Source organism: Haliotis cracherodii, unplaced genomic scaffold (genome assembly GCF_022045235.1).
Source record: "Haliotis cracherodii isolate W230 unplaced genomic scaffold, xgHalCrac1.p SCAF_8, whole genome shotgun sequence".
NCBI classification, from domain to species: Eukaryota; Metazoa; Mollusca; class Gastropoda; order Lepetellida; family Haliotidae; genus Haliotis; species Haliotis cracherodii.
The window spans coordinates 54918108-54944931 of record NW_027266341.1 but is presented as its reverse complement, the minus strand read 5'-3'; the positions used below and the strand labels follow the sequence as shown (position 1 = coordinate 54944931).

At 41.4% G+C, this 26824-nt stretch overlaps 3 protein-coding genes across 3 annotated transcripts in view; 2 read left to right on the top strand and 1 right to left on the bottom strand.

Moving 5' to 3' along the window:
- LOC139449954 (uncharacterized) overlaps window positions 1-26824 on the top strand; it is an 82271-nt gene that overhangs the window by 1275 nt on the left and 54172 nt on the right. Inside the window, exons 3-4 of the mRNA XM_071231568.1 lie at window positions 814-947; window positions 1455-1604. Coding sequence (XP_071087669.1) covers window positions 814-947; window positions 1455-1604 — 284 coding nt within the window. The remainder of the gene's footprint in view (window positions 1-813; window positions 948-1454; window positions 1605-26824) is intronic.
- LOC139450758 (probable cyclin-dependent serine/threonine-protein kinase DDB_G0292550) lies at window positions 6352-9582 on the top strand. Its single transcript, XM_071232579.1, has 2 exons — window positions 6352-6432; window positions 7456-9582. Exons 1-2 carry the CDS (start codon window positions 6427-6429, stop codon window positions 9580-9582), a joined length of 2133 nt encoding a protein of 710 aa, XP_071088680.1. The 5' UTR covers window positions 6352-6426.
- Window positions 17447-20661, bottom strand: LOC139450228 (probable cyclin-dependent serine/threonine-protein kinase DDB_G0292550). Its single transcript, XM_071231903.1, has 2 exons — window positions 20656-20661; window positions 17447-19573 (listed from the first exon to the last, which is right to left on the bottom strand). The coding sequence occupies exons 1-2, from the start codon at window positions 20659-20661 to the stop codon at window positions 17447-17449; spliced, it is 2133 nt and encodes a 710-aa protein (XP_071088004.1).

Below are 26824 nucleotides of genomic sequence, written 5' to 3'. Positions count from 1 at the left end.
AGACACAGGTAGACATAAAGATGCACATGTAGTCATGTAGAGACAGAGGTAGACATGTAGATACACAGGTAGACATGTAGAAGCACAGGTAGACATGTAGATGTACAGGTAGACATGTAGATACACAGGTAGACATGTAGATACACAGGTAGACATGTAGATACACAGGTAGACATGTAGAGACAGAGGTAGACATGTAGATACACAGGTAGTCATGTAGATAGACAAGTAGACATGTAGATACACAGGTAGACATGCAGATACACAAGTAGTCATGTGGATACACATGTAGTCGTGTAGAGACACAGGTAGACATGTAGATACACAGGTAGTCATGTAGATAGACAAGTAGACGTGTAGATAGACAGGCAGGCGTGAAGGCTGACAAGTAAACGTGTAGGCTGACAGGTAGACGTGTAGAAAACATAACAAAGCTTCACGTTCGTTTGAATCAAAGCGAAGAAGTATTGTTGTACGCCGTCCCAGTTAGCAGCATAAGGAATACATTCGTTATATGTTCATGTATTAGAGTTTATATTTGTAATGTATGTTTATTGAAGAAGTTGCCTGTTATCATATATTTTAAGTTTACCTTGGTAGTATGTGTTTATGGTTCCTCGTAACCCACAGGGGGGCTCTTGTTGATTTTTATATGTTTTTAAAGTGGCACCTTAATACACCCTCCTCTCTCTCTCTCCCTCTGCTACCCTCCGTTTCTCTCTCTCTCTCTCTCTCTCTCTCTCTCTCTCTCTCTGTGTGTGTCTCTCTCTCTCCCTCTCTCTTGTCTGTTTAAGTGTTCATGTGTTATTTCAGGGCGTGCCCCCGGATACAGAACCACTCCTGTTGAGGTAGTCGAGGGGATGTCTATGACGGGTGACCGTCGGAAGTGTGTCCCAGAAAAACAGCACCTGCCAGTAAATGGGGCTATTCCGTACCCTTCCCTCCACGTACGTACCTCAGTCTGCGGTCTTCTCAGTTATGCATCAAAACTCCGAAATTCTGATTCCACTTATCTGTTTTCGTATATGATCAAACGCCCATCTCCACAGAAACAAAATACACACCTAGATGAAATACGACCACAACATGTATACGCACCACTATCGATTCCAATTCTACAACAAAAACAGGTGGCGCTTTTGTGGCACTACCATCTTCTTTACCCAAAATTACAACGCTTGCTTACCAGGGACAGAAATCTTAGGACTAAATGACGCAAAAACTACCCAGAGTTATTTTCCCTTCTTCGACTTTTTTTTAATGAAATTGTAAATTTGTTATTTTGTACCAACCTCGGATGATGTTTGTTCAGACGGACGAATGGGATGATATAAAAAACAGTTTTGAAACGAAAAGATTTTAGGATCAACAAGATATGAAAAACAAGATACAGATGATCTAATAATAAGTGAAATCTACACTGCGTTGTGTATCATGGTGCGCGTTTGTTTCAGGTTGGTGATAAAGTTAGAGTACGTCAGTTCCATACTGAAACGTCCAAGGAGTTATTTCGGCCAGCAACGGTGAAGGCCCTTCCGCCGCGTCCGATGTCTAAGGACGCTTTTTTTAAAGTCAGTCTCGACGTCGACCCAACAGATTTAGAGGTAAGGATCCTATGTAATATCAGAAACTCTCTACCGTCGTTAAGACCACACCACTGTTGTTGTTTGTAGTGTTGGTGAACATTAAGCGAATAATATTCAATGTTACTTAGAACATTATTTTATTAATTAATATCACGGCGTGTCAACTTTAGGCTGAAGGCAATGCACAGGCCTCGGGTCTGAGACGTTCACCACTTTGGTGAAACCCACTTTAGGCAAACCTAAATCTAACACATTATCATGGCAAATCTGGGAATTGAACCCGTAATCATAGGTTTCTGGCACGCCTAAGGTACGATGGCCCATAAGGGACATGGAGTCTGTTTTTCAATATTTTGATATTTCACTTACTTTTATCGTAACCCTCTGCAAATTAACACAATTTGCCATCCAAATATGTTATAATCGTGTATAAAAACACCCGAAAACATGGAAAATGTACGTTCAAGTTACGGTGGCCCATAAGGGACATGGAGTCTGTTTTTCAATATTTTGATATTTCACTCACTCATGTTATTGTAACCTTTTGCAAATATACACGATTTGCCATACAAAATCATGTACAAAGAAGATACTGAATCGCTGAAAAGTGAAGCCAAAATGTCAAAAACTAAAATGAAAATGTCAAAAACAAAAACGAAAAAGTCAAAAACTAAAATGAAAATGTCAAAAAAAAGCGAAAATGTCAAAAACTAAAATGAAAATACAGAAAACTATTTCCACCGCGGTGGCACGCAAGCAATACTCGATGACCTGCAAATAATCGAGTCTGGACCAAACAAACCAGTGATAGACATTATGTGCAACGCCCCTCGCGTCGGGGTACGAGGACACGTCGTCAATCAAGTCAACGAGCATGACCAACCGATCAATGTAGTTGTCTCTCATGACAAGCAATGAAGCGCTGGGGACCTATGTTCCCCACGGAGTACGTTCCTTATGAACATTATTCTCTTGATCATAGTTGACAGCATAATTATCATCATTATGGACATCTGAAAAGTACACAGTTTTGGTGATCATTTACATTAATGGATGGAGGGCTAGCCCAGTGGTTAAAGCGTTCGCTCGTCACGCCGAAAGCCCAGGTTCGATGGGAACAATGCGTGAAGCCCATTTCTGGTACCGTGATAGTGTTGAAATATAACTAAAGTGGCGTATACCCAAGACATTCACTCACTCATTCACTGTGGTCTACTGAACATACAGTATACTGAAGTAGAAAATGCTAAAACATATACTTTTATTTCAAACAGATTGAAAGAAATTAATCGTCCATGCACAACCTCGACGTTACTATGAAATACATGTTTGTGTTGCTTTCTTCAGTAATTTTCAAATGTTAGGAAATAAGCAGACAATCTCGTTTAAGAAACAGCATCGCTCCACAGAATCCAGTCAAAGGGCACGATTATAAAATTAATTTATTTGACAACACAATAACATGGCCAGTTCGATGGAGACCTGTAGTACTTCAAAAATCATGAAACTTGGTGAAGTGAATGTTAATCGCGTAAAGGCATATTGTGTTAGTCGAAAAACGTTTTACTTAGCATCAATACTACTCAAAAGAAGTTAACAGCTCCCGATTCTTTCATATTACTACAGTGAATCTGTCATGAGAGAACTATGCTGGTCGTTAAGAAAGCATCGCTGTTGGAAACACGTAACTGGCACATTCTTATTGACGGTACCGGGACTCCGAGATATAATAAGGGATTGGCACCTTTTGCTATGCAGCGGACATTGTATCTTCATGTACGTCATCTCCAGAGGTTTCTAGATCTTTCTCTTACTGATGCGTCCGAGGAGTGGTCTTTACACCATGTCTTAGATAACCTAGAGTCAATAACCAGCGTGGTGGACCTGAACTGCTTCACGCATGACACCGACACGACCTGTCGCGCCTTAGCGCCTCAGTGACCAATAGTAAGGTATTTGATATTGATACAAGTTAAGATATAGCGAAATACCGCTTATGAACTAGAGGGAATAAGTGAGTGAGTGACTTAGGTTTAACGCCGCTTTTAACAGTATTCCAGTCATATCGAGGCGTGTCAGCTTAATGTGGGAGGAAAGCCCGAAGTGATGCAGGTCTCAGACGTTTACCACTTCGGTGAAACCCACGAGCACGGGTATGGTGCTGACAAACCTAGAAACATAATCGGGGCGAATTATGAGAAGAAGCCAACGATAACTTTATTGTCCATGGTGCCGTTTTAGAAAACAAGCTTACCGCTACGCCTGTCGTAATTCCATGTTAAGGTATAGGAGTTAAGACCACCTTAGCGCTAAGATCGCTTTGTACAACGGTACCCCGATCAATAGCGAAATTTGAAGGAACTAACGACCTTACGAAGGCAATGCTACATGATCTAGTGTACATGTTCTGTCTACTACCGGTCTAAACTGCAGGGCAGAAGAAAGTATACGCCCATGTTTGATAATGGCTAAATATGAAACAAACACGAAATGGTTACTCGATCGGGATGTATTTAATACGTGTATCATAGTTGTGTTTTGGAATTAATGTTTGCAGTGTTTCGGCGACTGTTTTCAGACTAGTAACGTTTAATCCATGAGCCCGACCAGATACTGGTACCACGTGGGGTGGCAAAATCTCAGTATGATTTTTTGAAAGTCATGTATCCATAGATGAAAAAAACCTTTGAAAGCAGTCCGGGACGCACAGCTTAGTGGTAGTAATCACCACATAAAGGGGGACCCCAGTGTCGAATCCACGGGACTAGATTTCAGGGTAGGGGAAACTAGAAAGTGGAATAACTTTACAAGCAATAGTCATATGGTGAAGTATGACCACTCAAAATGTTGGTAACCTAATGCTCTCTATGTTGGTATGTAATATATGACTAAAACAGCAAAAAAGTATGTCACCAGAGTTTTGATAACGTTTAGAATTTTTTGGGTCAAATCCAATTTTCAAGTTTATATTTTCTTTTGCCCGGCAGTTTTTTTTTGTAAGTGATACGTTATCACTACCGACACATCACAACGTTTAAACATAGGCACCGGACTTGAACCATAGTCGATTGTGCGATTATGACTGTATCATGAGCATGTGTTTATGAAACACTATCAAATAGTAATGATACCGACCCCTGAAGATCCGGGGTGGAATAGGTCTTCAGCAACCCACGCTTGCTGTACAAAACGACTATGCTTGTCGGAAGAGGCGACAAACGGGATCGGGTGGTCAGGCTCGCTGACTTGGTTGATGCATGTCACTGATACCAATTTCGTGGATCGATGCTCATAATGTCAATCACTGGATTGTATGGTCCAGACTCGATTATTTACAGACCACCGTCATATAGCTGGAATATTGCTGAGTGCGCCTTAAACAACAAACAAACAAATCTCTCACTGACACAACTTACTGTCGACCTCAAAGGGACTCCAGAATCGTGTATTTACAACCCGACGTGGTATACGTGTTCCTGTGGCGTGATATAAATATCCACTCACTCCTCCACCTCCTTGCCGGTACCAACCCTCTTACATACCCGTGAAGATCCGGGTTAGAAAAGGTCTTAAGCCCCACCGTAGGAACCCATCACAAACACATGCAAAGGCAAAACAAGTTTGAGAAATATAATAACGAGAAACTTAATTTTTGTAAAGCTGTTTGTTACAAAGTAGACACAATCTATGTATAACAACTTTTGTAATTACTGTAAATGGGACGTTTCGGTACAGATCCTTATACAGTTGTCGAGCAAGGCAAACGCCGGTATCAGGATCTCTACCGAAACGTCACTATACAGTAATTAAAGCAGTTATCCATAAACTGTCTACTTTGTCATCCGTCAACTGCTAAGTAATGCCTATCAAACAACTCAAGCTGTTTATTATTAAAAGCCGTAAGGGAAATGTTGTTAGGTCTTAAACATTGACATATTTGTTTTCCGTACAACATGGAATACTAGAAGAGACATTGTTGCGTTGTCGCATTGTCGCCCTTTAAAAAAACAAGCTAAAATTGTCAAAATTAACCAAAGCGCGACAACGCGCCATTCTGGCCATCAGTCGCATTGTCGTGTTGTCGTTGTCGCGCTTTGGTATAATAAAACAGATTTTTCAAAGCGCGACAATGTCCCTTCTAGTATTCCATAGTACAACATGATGATAGGAAAACGACAAACGGAAAACTGTGAACAAATCTATTTGATCAACCACATGATTTCCTGAACTGAAGTTCTTAATTACAGATGTATCTGGTATTTTCAGCCTTTGTTATATTTGTTTGTTTTCTTTTTTGCTTCGTCAAGTTCAAGTAATTATATACAATATATGCTTCTACATACGGTCAAGCTGAAGTAATAGATTCAAGTTGCACAACACAATTTATCTTGATCCATATCGGCGAGACTCCCCGTGACTGGTGCATGCTGGGTAAATAGGGGGTTTATTCCTGGTTCACTTATCATTCACCCATCTCGAGGCGCACGGATTAAGAAAGGGTTTACACTTGTATTGAATCAAATAATGGCATAAAATTGACACTTTTCATCGCCCATGCTCTGGGTCGTTGATAGAGACCATTTCTCTTAAATCATTTACTGACCCTTTGGGTTGGGTCCCTTGACCCTCCTAATTCTGACCAGCCGTTCATTTCTTTTGTTGTTGTTGAATAATTATAAATTTAAAGAGAGAAGCCTCGAATTTCCTATATCGCGGATCGCCCAGTAGCCGTGCTCTTTAAGTTTAACGGGAATCGGTTTGTGCTTTAAAAGACGGACACTGCCGGTGAGTCTTCACATTCGGATCTCATCTCCAGACAGGAACCGTTGTGGGAGTCAAGATGAAGGTAAGATGCAGTTGAAATGTCTTGCTTCTTATTTCAGTATTCCGTTTTGTGTCACAATGTTTAGGGTATCAGGACTCAATTGTAACCATTTCTAAATATCACAGGAAACTGCTCTAATATATCTTGAGTTCGCTTCTCCTGTGAAATATTGTAGATTCGTTGTATCAAGAAATTCGTATTCAATACATACTAGCTTATAACATCTGACCACAATCGGGTTTTTGTTAAAACGGAAGTAACACATTTTTTCCATAAACCAATCTTGTCTACTGAGTTGACAAATGTGTCGGTTTAAACAATGTACTTGCTCTTAACCACTGTTTGTGTCATCCAGTCATTAGTAAATGATAAACACTCTCTAAACCGGCTTCTCTGAAAGAATACACCCTCTCTACGCCGGATTAACCCGTCACTCTCTGTACAACGACCTCTCTGTAATCCGTTACTGTCTATAATACGCCCCTCTTTACACCGGTCTGTGACCCCTGTGACCCCCTGTGACCCCCACTGTGCAACCCGTTACTCTCTCTTCGACAACCCCTGTATTAAACAACACGCTCTCTACAACCGCCTCTGTGGAACCACACTCTCTTTCTACAACGACCTCTCTGTAACCCAACATACTCTCCCACCTCCGTGTTAGAATCCTATCCCCCCAATAACTGCATCTTTGTAAACAGAAATCTATTCCAAGTCTTGAGATACACATAGATCTAAAACCCACCACGTATCTCAAAATAACGAGTTTGTTTGAATGTGATATACAGCTTAAGCCAACTTCAATATTTAAAATCACCGTAAAATGTCATATTTTATAAAACAAAATAATTGGAATTTTAAAAACGTGTATTTCAATATTGGACGCTGTTTCCATACGTTCTAGTTTTGTCAACATTAATGACGTAAGGATGACGAAATAAGCATTGGTACGTTTCGTAAACATGGTAGCTGAATTTCGATATCGTAGTTTAATGCAATGTAGGTGAAGCAGGTGTGTGTATCCTCATTACTTACTGTTTTCAGTGTCTCTCTCTTACCGTCATCGCCATCTGTGTGGCTGCTGCCACATGCGACTACTTCGACAACAATGGTGCCGCCGCCAACAACGGCCACCTGTCAGCCGGCGTGAACAACTACGGGAAGGGACAGTACGCCAACCAGAACACTGACCACAAATACAACAGATACGACAACGCCGCTAACACCTACAACAAAGCCGCCAACAACTACGCCAACCACGGCAACCACTACTACAAAGCAGCTGATCAGGCCGGCGTCAAGGGAGACGCTGCCGCCAACTACTACGGCAACAAGGCCGCCGCCCACGCCAATAACGCTTACGGCGACGCCGCCCACGACAACAAAGCCAACTACCACGACGCCGCCGCCAAACACTACGCCAGGAAAGACAACGCCGCCAGAGCTGCTGCTAACAACAACCACGCTAATAACAACTACTACAACAAGGGTGACGTCTTCAACACCGGCGTCAACTACGGCTTCGACAAGAAATACAACAAGAACTCAAACGAGGATGGCGACTATGAAGTCCTTGACACAAGCAGCGCTCACAACCTCGCCGACTACCGTGACCACAGTGGAGCCGCCAACTACGCCAACCGCGAGCACGCCAACAAGAAATACGCCGCCGATGCCGCACACGCTCTGAAGGACAGTAAGTACGGACATGGCGCTGCCGCAAATCAATACGGAAACGGTAAATATGGCGCCGCCACCAGCCACGCTGCCAACAACGGTGCTGCCAACCACGCCACCGCTGCCAAATTAAACGAAGCTGCTGGAAGCAACAAATACTATGACAACGCTCATGACGCTTCTAAAAGTCAGTACGACAACTTCGCCAACAAGAACGCCTTCTACGACAGAAAAAACGCTGCTAACGCCGCCGCACAGGCCGCTTACAACCTCGCCGGCCACGGCACCCACGGCGTCTACGGAACTCACGGATTCTCAGGAGTCGGAGGCGTTGGAGGCGTCGGTAAAGGAAACGGCTACGGAAACAACTACGGCTACGGTAACGGCCACGGTCAGCAATACGGTCAGCAATATGGTCAGCATGGTCAACAATACGGTCAGCAGGGACATGGTCTGTACGATAACGCCGCCCATGGTCAGCACTCCAACCATTATGATTCAGCCGCCAATGCTGCCAATGTTAGAAATGGTAAATACGGATCTCACCTGAATGACTACCAGAGAAACAATGCCGGCGCTGCCTACCACAAGAACGGCTACAACAACGCCCAAGGCAACGACTACTACAAATCCGGTGCTGCTGCTGACAAGAACAACGCCTACAGGTCCAACACCGACGCTGCAGCTTCCGACAGACACGGGTACGACCACGCCGGTGCCGATGCTGCCAGCCTTTACAATACCAAAGCTGCTGCAACCGACAGTGTCAACTCTGCCTACGCCAAGGACAACTTCAGACGTAATTACAACGATGCTGCCAAGAAACACCATCTGGTCAAGAAGTTCCACCACCACAACAACGCCGGCGGCAACAACTACGAACGCCTCAACTACAACAGAAAGGACTACAAGGATAACTTCGCCCAGAACGCCAACGCTGCACACTCTAATGCCAACAAGTACTCTCAGAACTATTACAACGACGCTGCCAACGCAGCAGCCCACAACAACGACAAATATGCCGCCAACAACGCTGACAACGCCTACAAATACAATGACGTCGCTCAGGCCGCCAACGGCAACGCTGCTAAGAAATCGAACTACTACAACCAGAATGCTGCCAATGCTGCCGGAGCTAACAATAATGCCGCTGCTTCTAAATACAACGACTACAACAATGCTGCTGCTGCTCGCGCCAACGTCCTCAACGACTATGCCCACAACAATTACGGATCCAATGCCCGTGCCCACAGTAACTCTCACGGCGCTGCTACCAACCACGCCGCCGCCGCTCAACACGGTACCCCCTATAGCAACGGCTACGGTGTCGGACATGGAGTTGGTGTCGGTCACGGAGTTGGTGTCGGACATGGAGTTGGTGTCGGAAACGGTGTCGGAGGGTTCGGAGTTGGAAATGGCGTCGTGGGCGTTGGATTCGGCCGTGGCCTTGCTGGTGGTTTCGGAGGCGCCAAGGGCGGCTACCAGTACTATTAGACACTATCATAAGCCACAGGTTTATGGGATTCGTTGGGTTTATAGCTTTTTTACTATTTTGTACTGTTTGTCACCGAAACTTGCATATCCAGAAAACTGTGTGTTGTCTATCTATTTCTTTGTAAATATACTTTCACAAAAATTGGATTTATGTTTCAAGAATTAGAAATTCGAGCTGAGCAAATCCATTAATATTGTTTCATCACCGTATCTCCTACAGTTTGCCAATCAGATATTTCGACCCTTTAGACAAAGCGACTGCCACGTTGCATCTTTCGTGTATTTGTTGAGATTGGCTTATTTCAAGGAGTGCTGCTGATCACTCTGCCAGGTGTCGTCTTGTTTGTCCGAATAAATGATTCTTGAATATTCTCATATTTTTCTGTTTTATGTCACTTTATTTACAATCCCATTGATTTTTGTTGGTGGAACTTCGATCAAAACCGGCTATATCTATAATAAGTAATTTGGGCGGCCATCTTGGATTTTCGTCACCACCAGGGGGCGCCGCATAATGGATTTGAATCATATACAGCACTGTTGCAATTAACCCTGAATTGATGTCTGAATTTGACCAGATATTTATCATTTACTGGGCAAAGATTGACACCTGTTGAGACTTCAGCCAAATTGACGGCCATCTTGGATTCTCTGCCACCAAGGGCCTCTGGTGCGCTGGATCCTTATCCAGAAATGTTCCGAATGGTTCAATAGATAAGTTTGGCGCTTTCTCAATATTCTCATAGTTTTCTGTTTTGTGCCACTTTACTTACAAGCCAATTGCTTTTTGTTGCTTGATCTTCAGTAACAACCATCTATTAATAATTAGGCGAGATTCTACAGTTGATTCAGCGAGTTAAGAAATGCTGATCATACGATCCTCTTTCGCCCTGGACAAGGATGTATTTTCGATACTATTTTTATCTGAATCAAAAACTCAAAGGCAAAAATAATTGTCAGTATATGAATCCTATAAATACATTGATAATTGGATATTGATCATAAAAAGATATTTTAGGGGTAGGTTTCTCTTCTCGGCAGGATAAAGCCAAAGGATGAAAACGGTATCCGTTGGGGTTGGAATGTGATGAATATTCAAATTAAAAAGGTCAGGTAGATACTACTTTCATTGTTTACAAACAAACATGGCGTTGCCCTTGTGTTCCGGCGACTGAGTTAGAATTGATTCGGAAATATTAAACAAATTACTGGAATGACAGATCACATTTCAATTAAGAAATAATTTGTGTAAAACAAGTTTCAGTTGGAACTGTATTGAGTGAGTGAGTGAGTGAGTATGGTTTTACGCCGCTTGTTGCAATATTCCAGCAATATCACGGCGGGGGACACCAGAAATGGGCTTCACACATTGTACCAATGTCGGGAATCGAACGCGTGACGAGCGAACGCTTTAACCACTAGGCGACTAGACTACCCGACCGCCCCTGGAACTGTATTGAAGTGAAATATTTAGCCGTACATTCAAGGTGAAGGGGGCGGTCGGGTAGCCTAGTGGTTTAAGCGTTCGCTCGTCACGCCGAAGACCCGGGTTCGATTCCCGACATGGTACAATGTGTGAAGCCCATTTCTGGTGTCCCCCGCCGTGATATTGCTGGAATATTGCTAAAAGCGGCGTAAAACCATACTCACTCACTCACTTCAAGGTGAATGTACCGTTTGTGTACCGTTTATGTTCCATTTTCGTACCGTTTTGTACCTTTTTTCGTCGATAAACTTTAAGAATGACATTATATAATAAAGAGGCTATCATGCATGCACATTTCAAAATTTCTTTTATTAGGTGAGTTGAGGTGAAATGGGGTTTCAAGATTATTGCACTTATATAGCAACGTGCATGTACCGAGCGCCAGACAGGGTAACAACAAGAACCATGATCTTTTAACGTCTTTTGGTATGACGCGGCCGGGATCGAACCCCGGACTTTCCGCTCGCCGGGCGGACGCTTTACCACTAGACCACGGAGGCAGTCCTTTTATTAGGAAGAAACACCATGCATTTAGCTAATGGAAACTCGATAAATACATCATATATCCTGAATACAGGCTATGTTCCACCCCCGTGTAAGTTTTACCGTCATTAAATGCTTTTAATGAGATTTTGATCACACTCTTAAAGATCACCGGTCACTACAACTGACATTAGAACTGGACGAATGTAGATTGCATTAGACATCGGTCAACGTTCAAAGGTGGAATTCTCATATAACGGCCTTGTGACAACGGCCTTGCAATATTACGTACATGTAAATTTCAAGGGTGAAAGGTCTGGTGTTTGAGTGGTTGCTGGAGACACCAGGATCATGACCTGTAGAACCTACACACATAATGTCTACACGTGTGTGTCCGCAAACAACATACTAGTAATAGTATTTCAAAGCCGTAACTACGTGAAAAATAATGTGATTTAGTGAGTGAGTAAGGGTTTTACGCCGCCTTGAACACTATCCCAGTTACGTCACGACATACCAGCTTGTGGGAGGAATGCTTGAATTGATACATATCTGTGGTGAACCCCAAGAGCTCGGAAACGGTGCTGGCAAGGATTGTCATCATGGCGTATCTGGGATTCGAACCTTCGATCTGTTGATAAATACAAAGTGACTACAGCGCAAACATCTTTTACTTTATTTCGCAAAATAATACTGTGTATCCCGCGCAGAAACTCCGCGGACATTTTGTAAAATTCGGCGTATCTATGCGGTGACTATGCACACATTTTTGTAAATGTTCTGCGTATCTATGCGGTGACTACGCACACATTTTTGTAAATGGTCTGCGTATCTATGCGGTAACTACGCACACATGTCTGTAAATGTTCTGCGTATCTATGTGCTGACTACGCACACATTTTTGTAAATGGTCTGCGTATCTATGCGGTGACTACGCACACATGTCTGTAAGTGTTCTTCGTATCTATGCGGGAAATACGCACACATTTTTGTAAATGGTCTGCGTATCTATGCGGTGACTACGCACACATTTTTGCATGTGGTCTGCGTATCTATGCGGTGACTACGCACACATGTCTGTAAGTGTTCTTCGTATCTATGCGGGAAATACGCACACATTTTTGTAAATGGTCTGCGTATCTATGCGGTGACTACGCACACATTTTTGCATGTGGTCTGCGTATCTATGCGGTGACTACGTACACATTTTTGTAAATGGTCTGCGTATCTACGCAAGGACTACACGGAACTACTAAGGATTATCCGCGGATATTTGCGCAACAAATACTTCCTTTCATTCGGCTAATAAGTTTCCCGGTCCCTGGACGTCAGTAAAATCGATCATGATATATGATTAAGTATTGAATGTGTTTCGCTATTCATAAAATGTATTTTGACTCTATCATTAATGCCACAACGTTCCTGTTTGCATTTCATAACTAGGTCTTTAACAGTTATTTTAATTATGGGTATAGCAGATTGAACGAGAACGAATGATGAAACACATAAAGAATGTTTGTCAGTTTTATCAGTCACAATGTTTTATTTTTGTTTGTTTGTATCTGTTGTTTATCTTTGCACTCAGCAATATTCCAGCTATATGGCGGCTGTATGTAATTAATCGAGTCTGGACAAGACAATCCAGTGATTGATATCATGAGCATCGATCTACGATAACATGCATCAACCAAGTCATTGTGCCTGATATTAATAGAGTGAGGTTCATATGAAGGACATATGAAGCATACATAAACGTTATGTGTTTTTTATAGTAATGTGGGTAAGTGAATATGATTTTACGCCGCATTTAGTAATATTCCAGCAATATCACGGCGGGGAACACCAGAAATGGGCTTCACACATTGTACCCATCTTGTTTTGTACTTCGGTAATATAAAACATTTCTTCTTTCAATTTACACTGAGGGGGCAGAGTTGCGTCCCTTGGCCACGCCAGAAACCTTTAATTGTGGGTTGGAATCCCGGTTCGCCCCGATTATGTTTCTAGGTTTGTCAGCATCATAAACCGTGTTCGTTGGCTTCAACAAAGTGGTATACTTCCGAGACATGCATAAGACGGGCTTTCCTCCCACAATAAACTAACACGCCGTGATATAACTGGAATAGTTCTAAATGCGGTTAGACTCAACTCACTACTTATACTGCCCACCGCATCCTACCAATTACATATTAGGGGGAATATGTGGTGAAATCACTGGATCAGAAGTAAGTGTGTACTAAACGGGTAGGCAGTATGGAAATATAGACAGATATAGTTTTTTATATATACTATTGAAGGCTAACAATATACACTCGCCTGAGAGGTAACCTCTCATCGGTTAGACACCCGTAATAGTTAGGCAGCTTAAACAACACAATTTATGGTTGAGTGAACAGCAACTCAACATACTGTTACCTCAGGATGATAATGGGATATTCAAGTTGATGATAAACAAAGACAGGGTTGAATATTAACGTTATTTATTTTAATGCTATGCACCTTTTCTGTAAAGGATTTTATAAATTGGATTTTACAAAGTTGCATGATTTATAAACATGGATGCAAACATTCTACATGTGAGTCTAGTAACAAGGCTAAGTAGGTGGCCAACAGCATCCATGTACTCGAGTGGTTTCTTCTTTGCCTGTTGAAGTTGGTTCTTTAGTCGAGCAAGGCCGTTTTCAATTTCTCTGTACATTACTTTGCGTTTTGGTGGTGCAGCTCCAAAGTTCAGCTGCACAAGGCTGGCACTTTCAACGATTCGGTTTTTTAATCACTTGAATTAGAGTGAGTGAGTTGGGTTTAACGCCGCTTTTAACAGTATTTCAGTTATATCGCGACGTGTCAGCATAATGAGTTTGATAGATAGGTCGATGGCGGAAAGGCAAGGAACGGTTCAAACATTTTTTTCCAAACCCAAAGTTCGAAAATGAGATTCGATATGAAGAATGCGCTACACGAGTCTCTCCGAACGCTATTTTCCCCTATCGGCTACATAATCACAGGCACTAGGTTTTGTCTACATATGCGGTAATCAGAACAGCTAGCGTAGTACATAAACACCCCCAGTTTTGTAGCACTCCAATTGTGCTTGAAACCGTAATGTGATTGGATATCTACACATAAACCTTAATCACAGTACATCTGAGTAGTTAGGACTGTACCATTGCAGCTGTGGGTATTATTCTAATTAAACCCCAAACTCACTGTCTGATAACTGACGGTTTCACTAATGTCTGTCTAACTAATGGAATATTACATCTGTGGAATCTCGGCTAATTATTGCGTTAGTATGTATTTATAGTGGGGCGGTTAAGGCTGGAATTCGTCAAAATTATGTACGCTTAATTGAAACTCTTATACAATGAACCATTCCGGACATTTCTGGATATGGATCTAACTCACCAGTGGCACCTGGTGGCAGAGAATCCAAGATGGCCGTCACTTTGGCTGAAGTCTCAACAGATGTCAACCTGTGCTCAGTATGTGATAAATATCTGGTCAAATTCAGTAATCTATTCAGGGTTAATTGCAACAATGCTGTATATGTTTCAAGTCTTGTATGCGGCGCCCCCTGGTGGTGACGAAAATCCAAGATGGCCGCCAAAATTACTTATTTTAGATAGTCGGTGTTGGGCGAAATTTAACCAACAAAAAATCAATGGGCTTGTAAGTAAAGTGACATAAAACAGAAAAATATGAGAATATTCAAGAATTATTTATTTGGACAAGCAGGACAACGCCTGACAGAGTGATCTGAACAACTCCTTGAAATAAGCCAATCTCAACAAATACACGAAAGATGCAAAGTGGCAGTCGCTTTGTCTAAAGGGTTGAAATATCTGATTGGCAAACTCGTCTCCAGCAACCACTCAAACACCAGACCTTTCACCCTTGAAACTTACATGCACGTAATATTGCATGGCCGTTGCCACTTATATGAGAATTCCACCTTTGAACGTTGACCGATGTCTAATGAAATCTACATTCGTCCAGTTCTAATGTCAGTTGTAGTGACCGGTGATCTTTAAGAGTGTGATCAAAATCTCGTTAAAAGCGTTGATAATAATGACGTTAAAACAAGGGGATGGAACACAGCCTGTATTCAGGATATACGTTGTATTTATCGACGACGAGTCTCCATTAGCCATTAACCATTGCATGGTGTTTATTCCTAATAAAAGATACTTTGAAATTTACATGCATGATAACCTCTTTGTTATATAATGTCATTCGTAAAGTCTATCGACGAAACAACGGTACAAAAGGATACAAAAATGGTACATAAACGGTACACAAACGGTACATTCACCTGGAATGTGCGCATAAATATATCACTTCAATACAGTTCCAGGGGCGGTCGGGTAGCCTAGTGGCCTAGTGGTTAAAGCGTTCGCTCGTTCGATTCCCGACATGGGTACAATGTGTGAAGCCCATTTCTGGTGTCCCCCGCCGTGATATTGCTGGAATATTGCAACAAGCGGCGTAAAATCATACTCACTCACTCATTCACTCAATACAGTTCCATCTGAAACTTGTTTTACACAAAATATTTCTTAATTGAAATGTGATCTGTTATTCAAGTAATTTGTTTAATATTTCCGAATCAATTCTTACTCAGTCGCCGGAATACAAGGGCAACGCCATGTTTGTTTGTAAACAATGAAAGTATTACCTACCTGACCTTTTTAATTTGAATATTCATCACATTCCAACCCCAACGGATACCGTTTTCATCCTTTGGCTTTATCCTGCCGAGAAACCTACCCCTAAAATATTTCTTATTATCAATATCCAATTGTTAATATATTTATAGGATTCATATACTGACAATTATTTTTGCCTTTGAGTTTTTGATCCAGTAAAATAGTATCGAAAATACATCCTGGCTCAGGGCGAAAGAAGATCGTATGATCAGCATTTCTTAACTCGCCGAATCAACTGTAGAATCTCGGCTAAATATTAATAGATTGTTGTTATTGAAGATCAAGCAACAAAAAGCAATTGGCTTGTAAGTAAAGTGACATAAAACAGAAAAGTATGAGAATATTGAGAAAGCACCAAACATCGGAACATTTCTGGATATGGATCTAGCGCACCAGAGGCCCCCGGTGGCAGAAAATCCAAGATGGCCGTCAATTTGGCTGAAGTCTCTACTGGTGTCAATCTTTGCTCAGTAAATGATAAATATCTGGTCAAATTCAGAAATCAATTCAGGGTAAATTGCAACAGTGCTGTATATGATTCAAATCCATTCTGCGGCGCCCCCTGGTGGTGACGAAAATCCAAGATGGCCGCCCAAATTACTTATTTTAGATATAGCCGGTTTTGATCAAATTCAGACATCAATTCAGAGTTAATTGCAACAGTGATGTATATGCTTTAAATCCATTCTGCGGCGCCCCCTGGTGGTGACGAAAATCCAAGAAATTACTTATCATAGATAAGCCGGTTTTGATCGAAGTTCCACCAACAAAAATCTATGGGATTGTAAATAAAGTGACATAAAACAGAAAAATATGAGTATATTCAAGAATCATTTATTCGGACAAACAAGACGACACCTGGCAGAGTGATCAGCAGCACTCCTTGAAATAAGCCAATCTCAACAAATACACGAAAGATGCAACGTGGCAGTCGCTTTGTCTAAAGGGTCGAAATATCTGATTGGCAAACTGTAGGAGATACGGTGATGAAACAATATTAATGGATTTGCTCAGCTCGAATTTCTAATTCTTGAAACATAAATCCAATTTTTGTGAAAGTATATTTACAAAGAAATAGATAGACAACACACAGTTTTCTGGATATGCAAGTTTCGGTGTCAAACAGTATAAAATAGTAAAAAAGCTATAAACCCAACGAATCCCATAAACCTGTGGCTTATGATAGTGTCTAATAGTACTGGTAGCCGCCCTTGGCGCCTCCGAAACCACCAGCAAGGCCACGGCCGAATCCAACGCCCACGACGCCATTTCCAACTCCGAACCCTCCGACACCGTTTCCGACACCAACTCCATGTCCGACACCAACTCCGTGACCGACACCAACTCCATGTCCGACACCGTAGCCGTTGCTATAGGGGGTACCGTGTTGAGCGGCGGCGGCGTTGTTGGTAGCAGCGCCGTGAGAGTTACTGTGGGCACGGGCATTGGATCCGTAATTGTTGTGGGCATAGTCGTTGAGGACGTTGGCGCGAGCAGCAGCAGCATTGTTGTAGTCGTTGTATTTAGAAGCAGCGGCATTATTGTTAGCTCCGGCAGCATTGGCAGCATTCTGGTTGTAGTAGTTCGATTTCTTAGCAGCGTTGCCGTTGGCGGCCTGAGCGACGTCATTGTATTTGTAGGCGTTGTCAGCGTTGTTGGCGGCATATTTGTCGTTGTTGTGGGCTGCTGCGTTGGCAGCGTCGTTGTAATAGTTCTGAGAGTACTTGTTGGCATTAGAGTGTGCAGCGTTGGCGTTCTGGGCGAAGTTATCCTTGTAGTCCTTTCTGTTGTAGTTGAGGCGTTCGTAGTTGTTGCCGCCGGCGTTGTTGTGGTGGTGGAACTTCTTGACCAGATGGTGTTTCTTGGCAGCATCGTTGTAATTACGTCTGAAGTTGTCCTTGGCGTAGGCAGAGTTGACACTGTCGGTTGCAGCAGCTTTGGCATTATAAAGGCTGGCAGCATCGGCACCGGCGTGGTCGTATCCGTGTCTGTCGGAAGCTGCAGCGTCGGTGTTGGACCTGTAGGCGTTGTTCTTGTCAGCAGCAGCACCGGATTTGTAGTAGTCGTTGGCCTGGGCGTTGTTGTAGCCGTTCTTGTGGTAGGCAGCTCCGGCATTGTTTCTCTGGTAGTCATTCAGGTGAGATCCATATTTACCATTTCTAACATTGGCAGCATTGGCGGCTGAATCATAATGGTTGGAGTGCTGACCTTGAGCGGCGTTATCGTACAGACCATGTCCCTGCTGACCGTATTGTTGACCATGCTGACCATATTGCTGACCGTATTGCTGACCGTAGCCGTTACCATGACCGTAGCCGTTACCGTAGCCGTTTCCTTTACCGACGCCTCCGACGCCTCCGACTCCTGAGAATCCGTGAGTTCCGTAGACTCCGTGGGTGCCGTGGCCGGCGAGGTTGTGAGCGGCCTGTGCGGCGGCGTTAGCAGCGTTTTTTCTGTCGTAGAAGGCATTCTTGTTAGCGAAGTTGTCGTACTGATCTTTAGAAGCGTCATGAGCGTTGTCATAGTATTTGTTGCTTCCAGCAGCTTCGTTTAATTTGGCAGCGGTGGCGTGGTTGGCAGCACCGTTGTTGGCAGCGTGGCTGGTGGCGGCGCCATATTTACCGTTTCCGTATTGATTTGCGGCAGCGCCATGTCCGTACTTACTGTCCTTCAGAGCGTGTGCGGCATCGGCGGCGTATTTCTTGTTGGCGTGCTCGCGGTTGGCGTAGTTGGCGGCTCCACTGTGGTCACGGTAGTCGGCGAGGTTGTGAGCGCTGCTTGTGTCAAGGACTTCATAGTCGCCATCCTCGTTTGAGTTCTTGTTGTATTTCTTGTCGAAGCCGTAGTTGACGCCGGTGTTGAAGACGTCACCCTTGTTGTAGTAGTTGTTATTGGCGTGGTTGTTGTTAGCAGCAGCTCTGGCGGCGTTGTCTTTCCTGGCGTAGTGTTTGGCGGCGGCGTCGTGGTAGTTGGCTTTGTTGTTGTGGGCGGCATCGCCGTAAGCGTTATTGGCGTGGGCGGCAGCCTTGTTGCCGTAGTAGTTGGAGGCAGCGTCTCCCTTGACGCCGGCCTGATCAGCTGCTTTGTAGTAGTGGTTGCCGTGGTTGGCGTAGTTGTTGGCGGCTTTGTTGTAGGTGTTAGCGGCGTTGTCGTATCTGTTGTATTTGTGGTCAGTGTTCTGGTTGGCGTACTGTCCCTTCCCGTAGTTGTTCACGCCGGCTGACAGGTGGCCGTTGTTGGCGGCGGCGCCATAGTTGTCGAAGTAGTCGCATGTGGCAGCAGCCACACAGATGGCGATGACGGCAAGAGAGAGACACTGAAAACAGTAAATAATGAGGATACACACACGACAACTCTGGATATCTGTTAAGCGGCTTCTCAAAGGTTCAAAACGTTAAACTACAATTTTGACATTCAGGTATAACGTTCACAAAACATGCCTATGCCTATTTCGTCATCACTTACATCAAGAGAACGTTGACAAGGCTAGAACATATGGGAACAGCGTCCGATATTGAAATAAACGTTTTAAAAATTCGAAAGTTTTGGTTAAATAAAATGAGGATATTTCAGCGAGTTAAAATTTCTCCTTTTTCCCCGTCACGAGATGAGAGGAAATATGATATTTCACGAGACACATGGAATATCCTATTTATAATATGCTTTTTTGTAGTTATCTATCGGATAATTATTATTTTTTCATTACGAATGTATAACCTTGAAACGTTAATTCTCCCTACCTAACACACAGGGACGGTTCACCGCCCTCACGCTAAAGGGATACAATTTGAGGGGAGGTAACTTTTGTATGACAATGGTTTCGTCAAAGTGCTTTGTTAACAGCAGTGAAATATCAAGTATTATGTTCACTACAATGAAAATATCACTTTTCTCAACTTCGGAAAAGTCAGTATTTCACACTGAAGTATATAATAAAATACGATATTATATAATGATTGTCAGTATTGAAGTTGGTTTAATCCGAAGTAGTGAAGGTGTATGCTTACAAAGGAAGAAAGGTTTTAGAATTAACAAATCATCGGATGACACAAATACTGGTTAAGAGAGAGTACATTGTTTAAACAAACACACTTAACTCACAAGATGGATTTGTGGAAAAGGGGTTGTAGTTTTTTTTTTACGGAAAAACGAAGGTAGTTGAACATATGAACGAACGAGTTAATTTAGCCTTTTTACATGTATGTAGCGTAACGGCTCTATGTTTAGAATAGGAAAACCTTGATACAATGAATCTGCGACATTAAACAGCAGAAGCCAACTTCATACTACGGCAGTTTCCTAAAGTATGTATTGGAAATAGTTACAATTGAGTCCTGATAACCTAGACACTACACGAACAACTGAAATAAGAAGCAAGACAGTTCAACTGCATCTTACCTTCATCTTGACTCCCACAAGTGTTTCTGTCTGGAGATGAGATCCGAATGTGAAGACTCATCGGCAGTGTCCGTCTTTTAAAGCCCAAACTGATTCCCGTTAAACTTCACGAGCCGCTAATTACACGGTTACTGAGCGATCCGCTACACTGGACATTCATGGCCGGTCTCTTTAAACTTATAATTATTCATCAACAGCATACACCTGCCTCTGAATGTGGTCTTGGTCACAAATATTAAATTAATATTAACTCGCTTTTGCCAGCATTTAATGTATGCATGTATAGAACCAGACTTTAAAACGAAAAACACTCAGTTTGACAGTTGATGTGTGCCCACGAGAAAACAAGAAGAAAAGCCGATACTTCTAGTATCACGACTGCCATGATTGTTACTGCTGCTAACGCTAATGTTACTGCTGCTCGTGTTAATGCCAATGCCACTATTTTCATGTTGCTTCTCTATACCTTCCAATTTATAGCGATTTATTTACGGATTTCTTCAAACTTTTGGTCGGTGATCGAAATAAAACTATAAATTACTAGTTTTGAAAGTACTGATGCAAAACATTACGGAACCAGTTGGCAACCGCCAACAAACGTTTTCAATATTATTTATACCAGTTATGTCCATTTTTCGAAAAGAGGCCTGTGCAGGCGACATTATTTTGTATTTAAGCGAAATGTATTTGCAGACTGGGAGAGGATAAATATATATATTTATTAAGTAATTAATGTAACGTGGACGAAAGTGTCCATATAAAGATTCAGGTTTCCACTTTAAAATATCAAATAAGTACAAGTCGTACCTCGGAAAATACCTAGTTGTGATATAAAGCAGATTGATTTATTAAACAAACAGACAAAACTTATTTGCAAATTAGTTTTATGCAAACCGGTTACAGATTGTAAATATTACATGTCAGCACGCAGGTGACCAAACTGTACGAGTAAGTGAGTGAGTTAGTGTGTTGGATTTTGGACAGTTTGAACTTTATTCCAGCCGTATCACTACATACCAGCTTTGGGGAGAAAAGTCCAAATTGATGACGACTTTAACCACTTTTGTGAAAAGCAAGAGCTCGGGTGTGGTCTTGCCAAACAAAGAATCCATATCAGGGCGTATTTGGGATTCGAACAACTAGCAGATGACCGGTAGAGGTAGTATTAGGAGCAGGCCTTATGGCGTTTGTGTTCTATTTTAGCCTACATTTCTTAAATATGAAATAAAATGAAATATGTATTTATTATATTCTCTCCGAGTCTGTAAAAATATTTTGCTTAGAGAATTTGTAGTATCGGGTGCATAGGCCCATTTTCGAGGCATGGACGGAACTGATTACAAAACAAAGTATGTCTGTCATTGTTACTGCCTTGGCCTACAGGTTCCTGAAAGTCCCAGTGGTTGAAAAACTGGTCATTTTCACTTTTATATCGATCACCCATCCTGTGTTTAGAGAAATCCGTAACTAAATCACTGAAAAATGAAAGGTCTAGATTAGCAACATGAGACCCGTGAAGATCCGGGGTATAAGAGGTAAAAGGCGACTATGCTTGTCGTAAGAGGCGACTAACAGGATCGGGTGGTCAGGCTCGCTGACTTGGTTGATGCATGTGATCGTATCCCAATTGCTTGGATCGATGCTCACGATGTCAATCAATTGATTGTGTGGTCCAGACGCGATTATTTACAGACCGCCGTCATATAGCTGGCATTTTGCTGAGTGCGGCGTTAAACAAACTAACAAACAAACAAACAAACAAACAAACACAGTCAAATGAACAATAGTAGCAGTAGCATAGCAGTAACAGTAACAGAAGAAGAATTGAAGTAACGATATAGTAGTATAGTAGAGGTATCAACGTTTCATATTGTTTTGTCGCTGTTTTCTTGTGGATATACATCGATTTTGCAAGCTGAGTGCTTGTCGTTTTGAAGTCAAGTCAGACACATGCATACATGTAACGCTGATTAAACTGAAGTAATATTTATTTCATATGTGTGATCAAGTCCACATTCAAACTCATGTGTTTGCATAACAATTCCAGTACATATAAAAGAATGATGTTGCATACGGTATGAACGAATATTGCTTTCGAGCAGTACCTCTTTAATGCTACATTGCGTTCTCAAACAGACCTTGCGGAAGGAGAGGTTTTCAGACTAACGGGGTCCTAATAAACGAGGTATCACTAAAATTAAACTACGTTTATAACGATCTGACGGTAATAACGAACTGACGGTTATAACGAACTGTTTTTATTTGGTCCCGGGAATAGCTGTATATATGCGGTATGCATGCTTATAACGAACAAAAATTAAACTACGTTTATAACGATCTGACGGTTATAACGAACTGACGGTTATAACGAACTGTTTTTATTTGGTCCCGGGAATTGCTGTATATATGCGGTATGCATGCTTATAACGAACAAAAATTAAACTACGTTTATAACGATCTGACGGTTATAACGAACTGACGGTTATAACGAACTGTTTTTATTTGGTCCCGGGAATTGCTGTATATATGCGGTACTCATGCTTATAACGAACTAAAATTAAACTACGTTTATAACGATCTGACGGTTATAACGAACTGACGGTTTTAACGAACTGTTTTTATTTGTTCCTGGGAATTGCTGTATATATGCGGTACGCATGCTTATAACGAACTAAAATGAAACTACGTTTATAACGATCTAACGGTTTTAACGAACTGTTTTTATTTGGTCCCGGGAATTGCTGTATACATGCGGTATGCATGCCTATAACGAACTAGAATTAGTGCTCCCTTTGAGTTCGTTATAACCGTAGTTTACTGTATATATTTAATATGTCACTATTTCGTTTTTGACAGATTTCGCGTAACAGTCGACGTTGAGCTTATGAAAACACGTACCTCTCTATTAAAGTATAGCTCCCTAAATCTCTGACAGTGACGTTTATGGGTTAACTGCAATAAACAAACCTGCTTGGTATGCCTGACCGTTTATACGATAATGAAAACTCCACACGCTATCTATTACGCTGTTTTTAAAGATTGCTTATACCTTCTTAAGATTAAAAATCGTAAATCGAAAAATACAAGCGGTGTTTCTACGCTGGATTATGAGAATTGCATTAATTTTTCACGCATATGGGAATTTCCAAAGTCGTGAAGTTTTCTGTTGAGAAAAAGTGAATTTTCAAAATATATTTGTCTTGTTGTGTGTTTCATGTAGGTCACGGTGACATCTACTACGTATTTTGATTTACCTTTTTGTAATCATTTGATATCAGATGTTTATTTGTCGTAGATCAAATCTATAAGTTAGTGGTGATAAAAGAAAAACTTTCGGCAAACAAATTCGAACGAATAAACAATTGAAATAGGCTCGATTGTGTCGTTAGGGATTCAAGTCGGAACAACCATTGTTGGTCAAACACGAAACAACTGCCATTGAATGTTTCTTTCTTTCATAACGAGTGAGTGAGTTAAATTTGAACGTCGCGTCGGCATGATTTCAGCCATAGAGCGACAAGACCAAGTTAATATATTCACAATTGTCTTTCATAACGAAGACTCAGTTTGACGAAATACCTATAGCCCAGCAAAGCACGTTGTGACTTAAATAAAACAGTTATGACATCCATACATTATCATTTTTTAACTTTTCGCCACTACTTGATAAATATTGGATTGCTCTGTTTTGAGATTGTTAATCTCCAGGTACTGATACTTCGAATGTGCTTGAATATTCAGTGCTGATCGGTCAACCATTATTTTCTTATTCTTAACTATATATTCGACCGATCGGGATGACACTGCTGTTTCTTATCAATCTTTGTGTGTTGCGTGGTGAGATGTGTTAAGCATGTCTTAGGTTTAGTGTTTAATTTACAAGGTTTAAAGGCCCCCAGCTGCCTAAACTCTTCAACCATGACACGGCCAAGCCCCTCAGGGCAGGGAAACATGCCCTTGGTCGCCTCCGTGGTGTAGTGGATAGAGCGTCCGCCCGGAGAACAAAGGGTCTGTGTTCGTTTTGTGAATAAGTACTGCAATATCAACTCAATTCATTAATGTTTCGAAAAACCATGCACAGTGGCACATGGGATACAATGATATTATACAATTTTCAGTATGTAAAAAATGGCAGCATTTACAGGAATAACGCAAATAGAATAATTAGACACTAATTAATTTGACTAATTGTATTATACACATGGTCAAGACATTTACAGATACAGACGGTTTATACTTTATTTGACAAGGACAATATGTTATATTTAAAAAAAAAATGATTACGCCATTTTCTGTAGGTATAAATGTGTAAGATCAAACTGACTTGAATACTACTAAAATAAAGTATTTCATGATGCTTTGTATGCATATTTACGTTTATGAGTAAGTATGTAGGCTGTATATAATTTAACTGAGTTTGTATCAGAATGAGACACATTTAAGCAACTAGGAACAGTTTTGGTTAAGTTGAAATTTTAATTACCTTCTTTTGGGTGAAACCCCAATAGTTGGGACCCTTTTAATCCGGAAACCCCGACTTCCAGAGAAATCCTGTTTTGAATGTCTACATATAAAAGCAGTATTTCGTAGCCATGATTTGTTAATACGTAAATTGTGTATCCTAAGGAGGATTTCACTGGGAACGGTGCCGTCCGGATTAACAAGGTTTCACTGTACACAATAAAACAAATATGTCACTAGTTGGATATATTTCCCATAGATATATTTTGTGTCGGGTTGTAAGTAAACCCAGATGCGCATTTCTTTCGCTACTCCTACTGGCTGACACATCCGTTTGATGTAATTGATTAAAAAGGGCATCAATATAGAAGTTGTCGTTATTCACTATGCAGACTTGCGGCCCTTATCCGGGCTAGGAACCGCTTATCGTGTGTTCGAATCCCTGATAATGTTCCTTGGTTTCATCGTCATGCCCTTGCCAACCAAAGGTCTATGACCTGATTCACTTTGGGATTTCATTCGCCATTAAACACGTCTAAAATACCAATCAAAACGCTAAGCTTAAACTAACCTACTTACTAATACATTTGCATAAATGAAAAATTTATGGGTAAATACAATACAATACAATACAGTACATTACAATATTTCACAGAAAGTATTTGAGAGAAGTGGAATTAAAACAAAGGGGTTTCTTAAAAACTCAAACGATTTGATTGAATTACTACAAATTACCAGAATGTCAAAACAATTGTTTTTCACCTTTGTACACCACTGTTCCTAACAAAACACTTGAGAAAAAAGCATCATTCCTTGATCCCTAGGGAATTTGTCTCTAACCGTGGTGACTACATATACTGTACAGTTACATCTCTATCGTTAAAGATTCTGTACAATTTGTCAATAATGAACGCAACTGTCATCTGAAGTTTACTGAGCGAACACTATTTCAAAAGCTGGACTTTCTACAAAAATGATGACATCCATGTAACATTTAGGGTAAAACAGAAGGAAGTAGGTATCCCAATGCGCACCAGTTGTGCTCCACTTCTTGCTGATTTGTTTCTTTATGTATTTACATAGGAGTTTCTGCTCGCATTGGAAAAATCAAAACTCGGGAATTTGCAATTGGCCAAAAAGTTTAACTTATTCATCTTCAGGTATAGCCATGATCTGATATCGCTTTATGAAGAAACATATTCCGGCGTATCCAGCCTTTAGTGTCTACATTTCACAAATGCTGGTACAATCTTTCTACGAAGATTTCAAAGAGTGTAATATGACTTTCTCTAAAGTTGTTTGATCAGGGTTACAGTGAATGAGTGAGTTTAGTTTTACACCACAATGCCTCATAAGCTTCCAAAAGGTTTTATAGTAGATATGTGGAGGAAATTTCAAAATTTGATGCTTCATTGATAAAGATATGTCCGATGCAATTTCTTTTGACTGGAACAATGAGTTCTCGTGTTTTGTCGGGTGAAAATTTGTCTTGCCTTTGCATGTGTTTGTGAGGGTGCTAGGATATGCTCATCTTTTCGCGAACACCTGGCATCATTATTATTTGATAGTGCTTCATTTACACATGCTTATATTGTCGGAATTGTACAATGGACTCTACGTATAGTATATATTTGTTTTATGTATATGTGTGTTTTTCATGTATATATATTTCTCCTTGTTACTTATATATATATTCATTCCAAAGTAA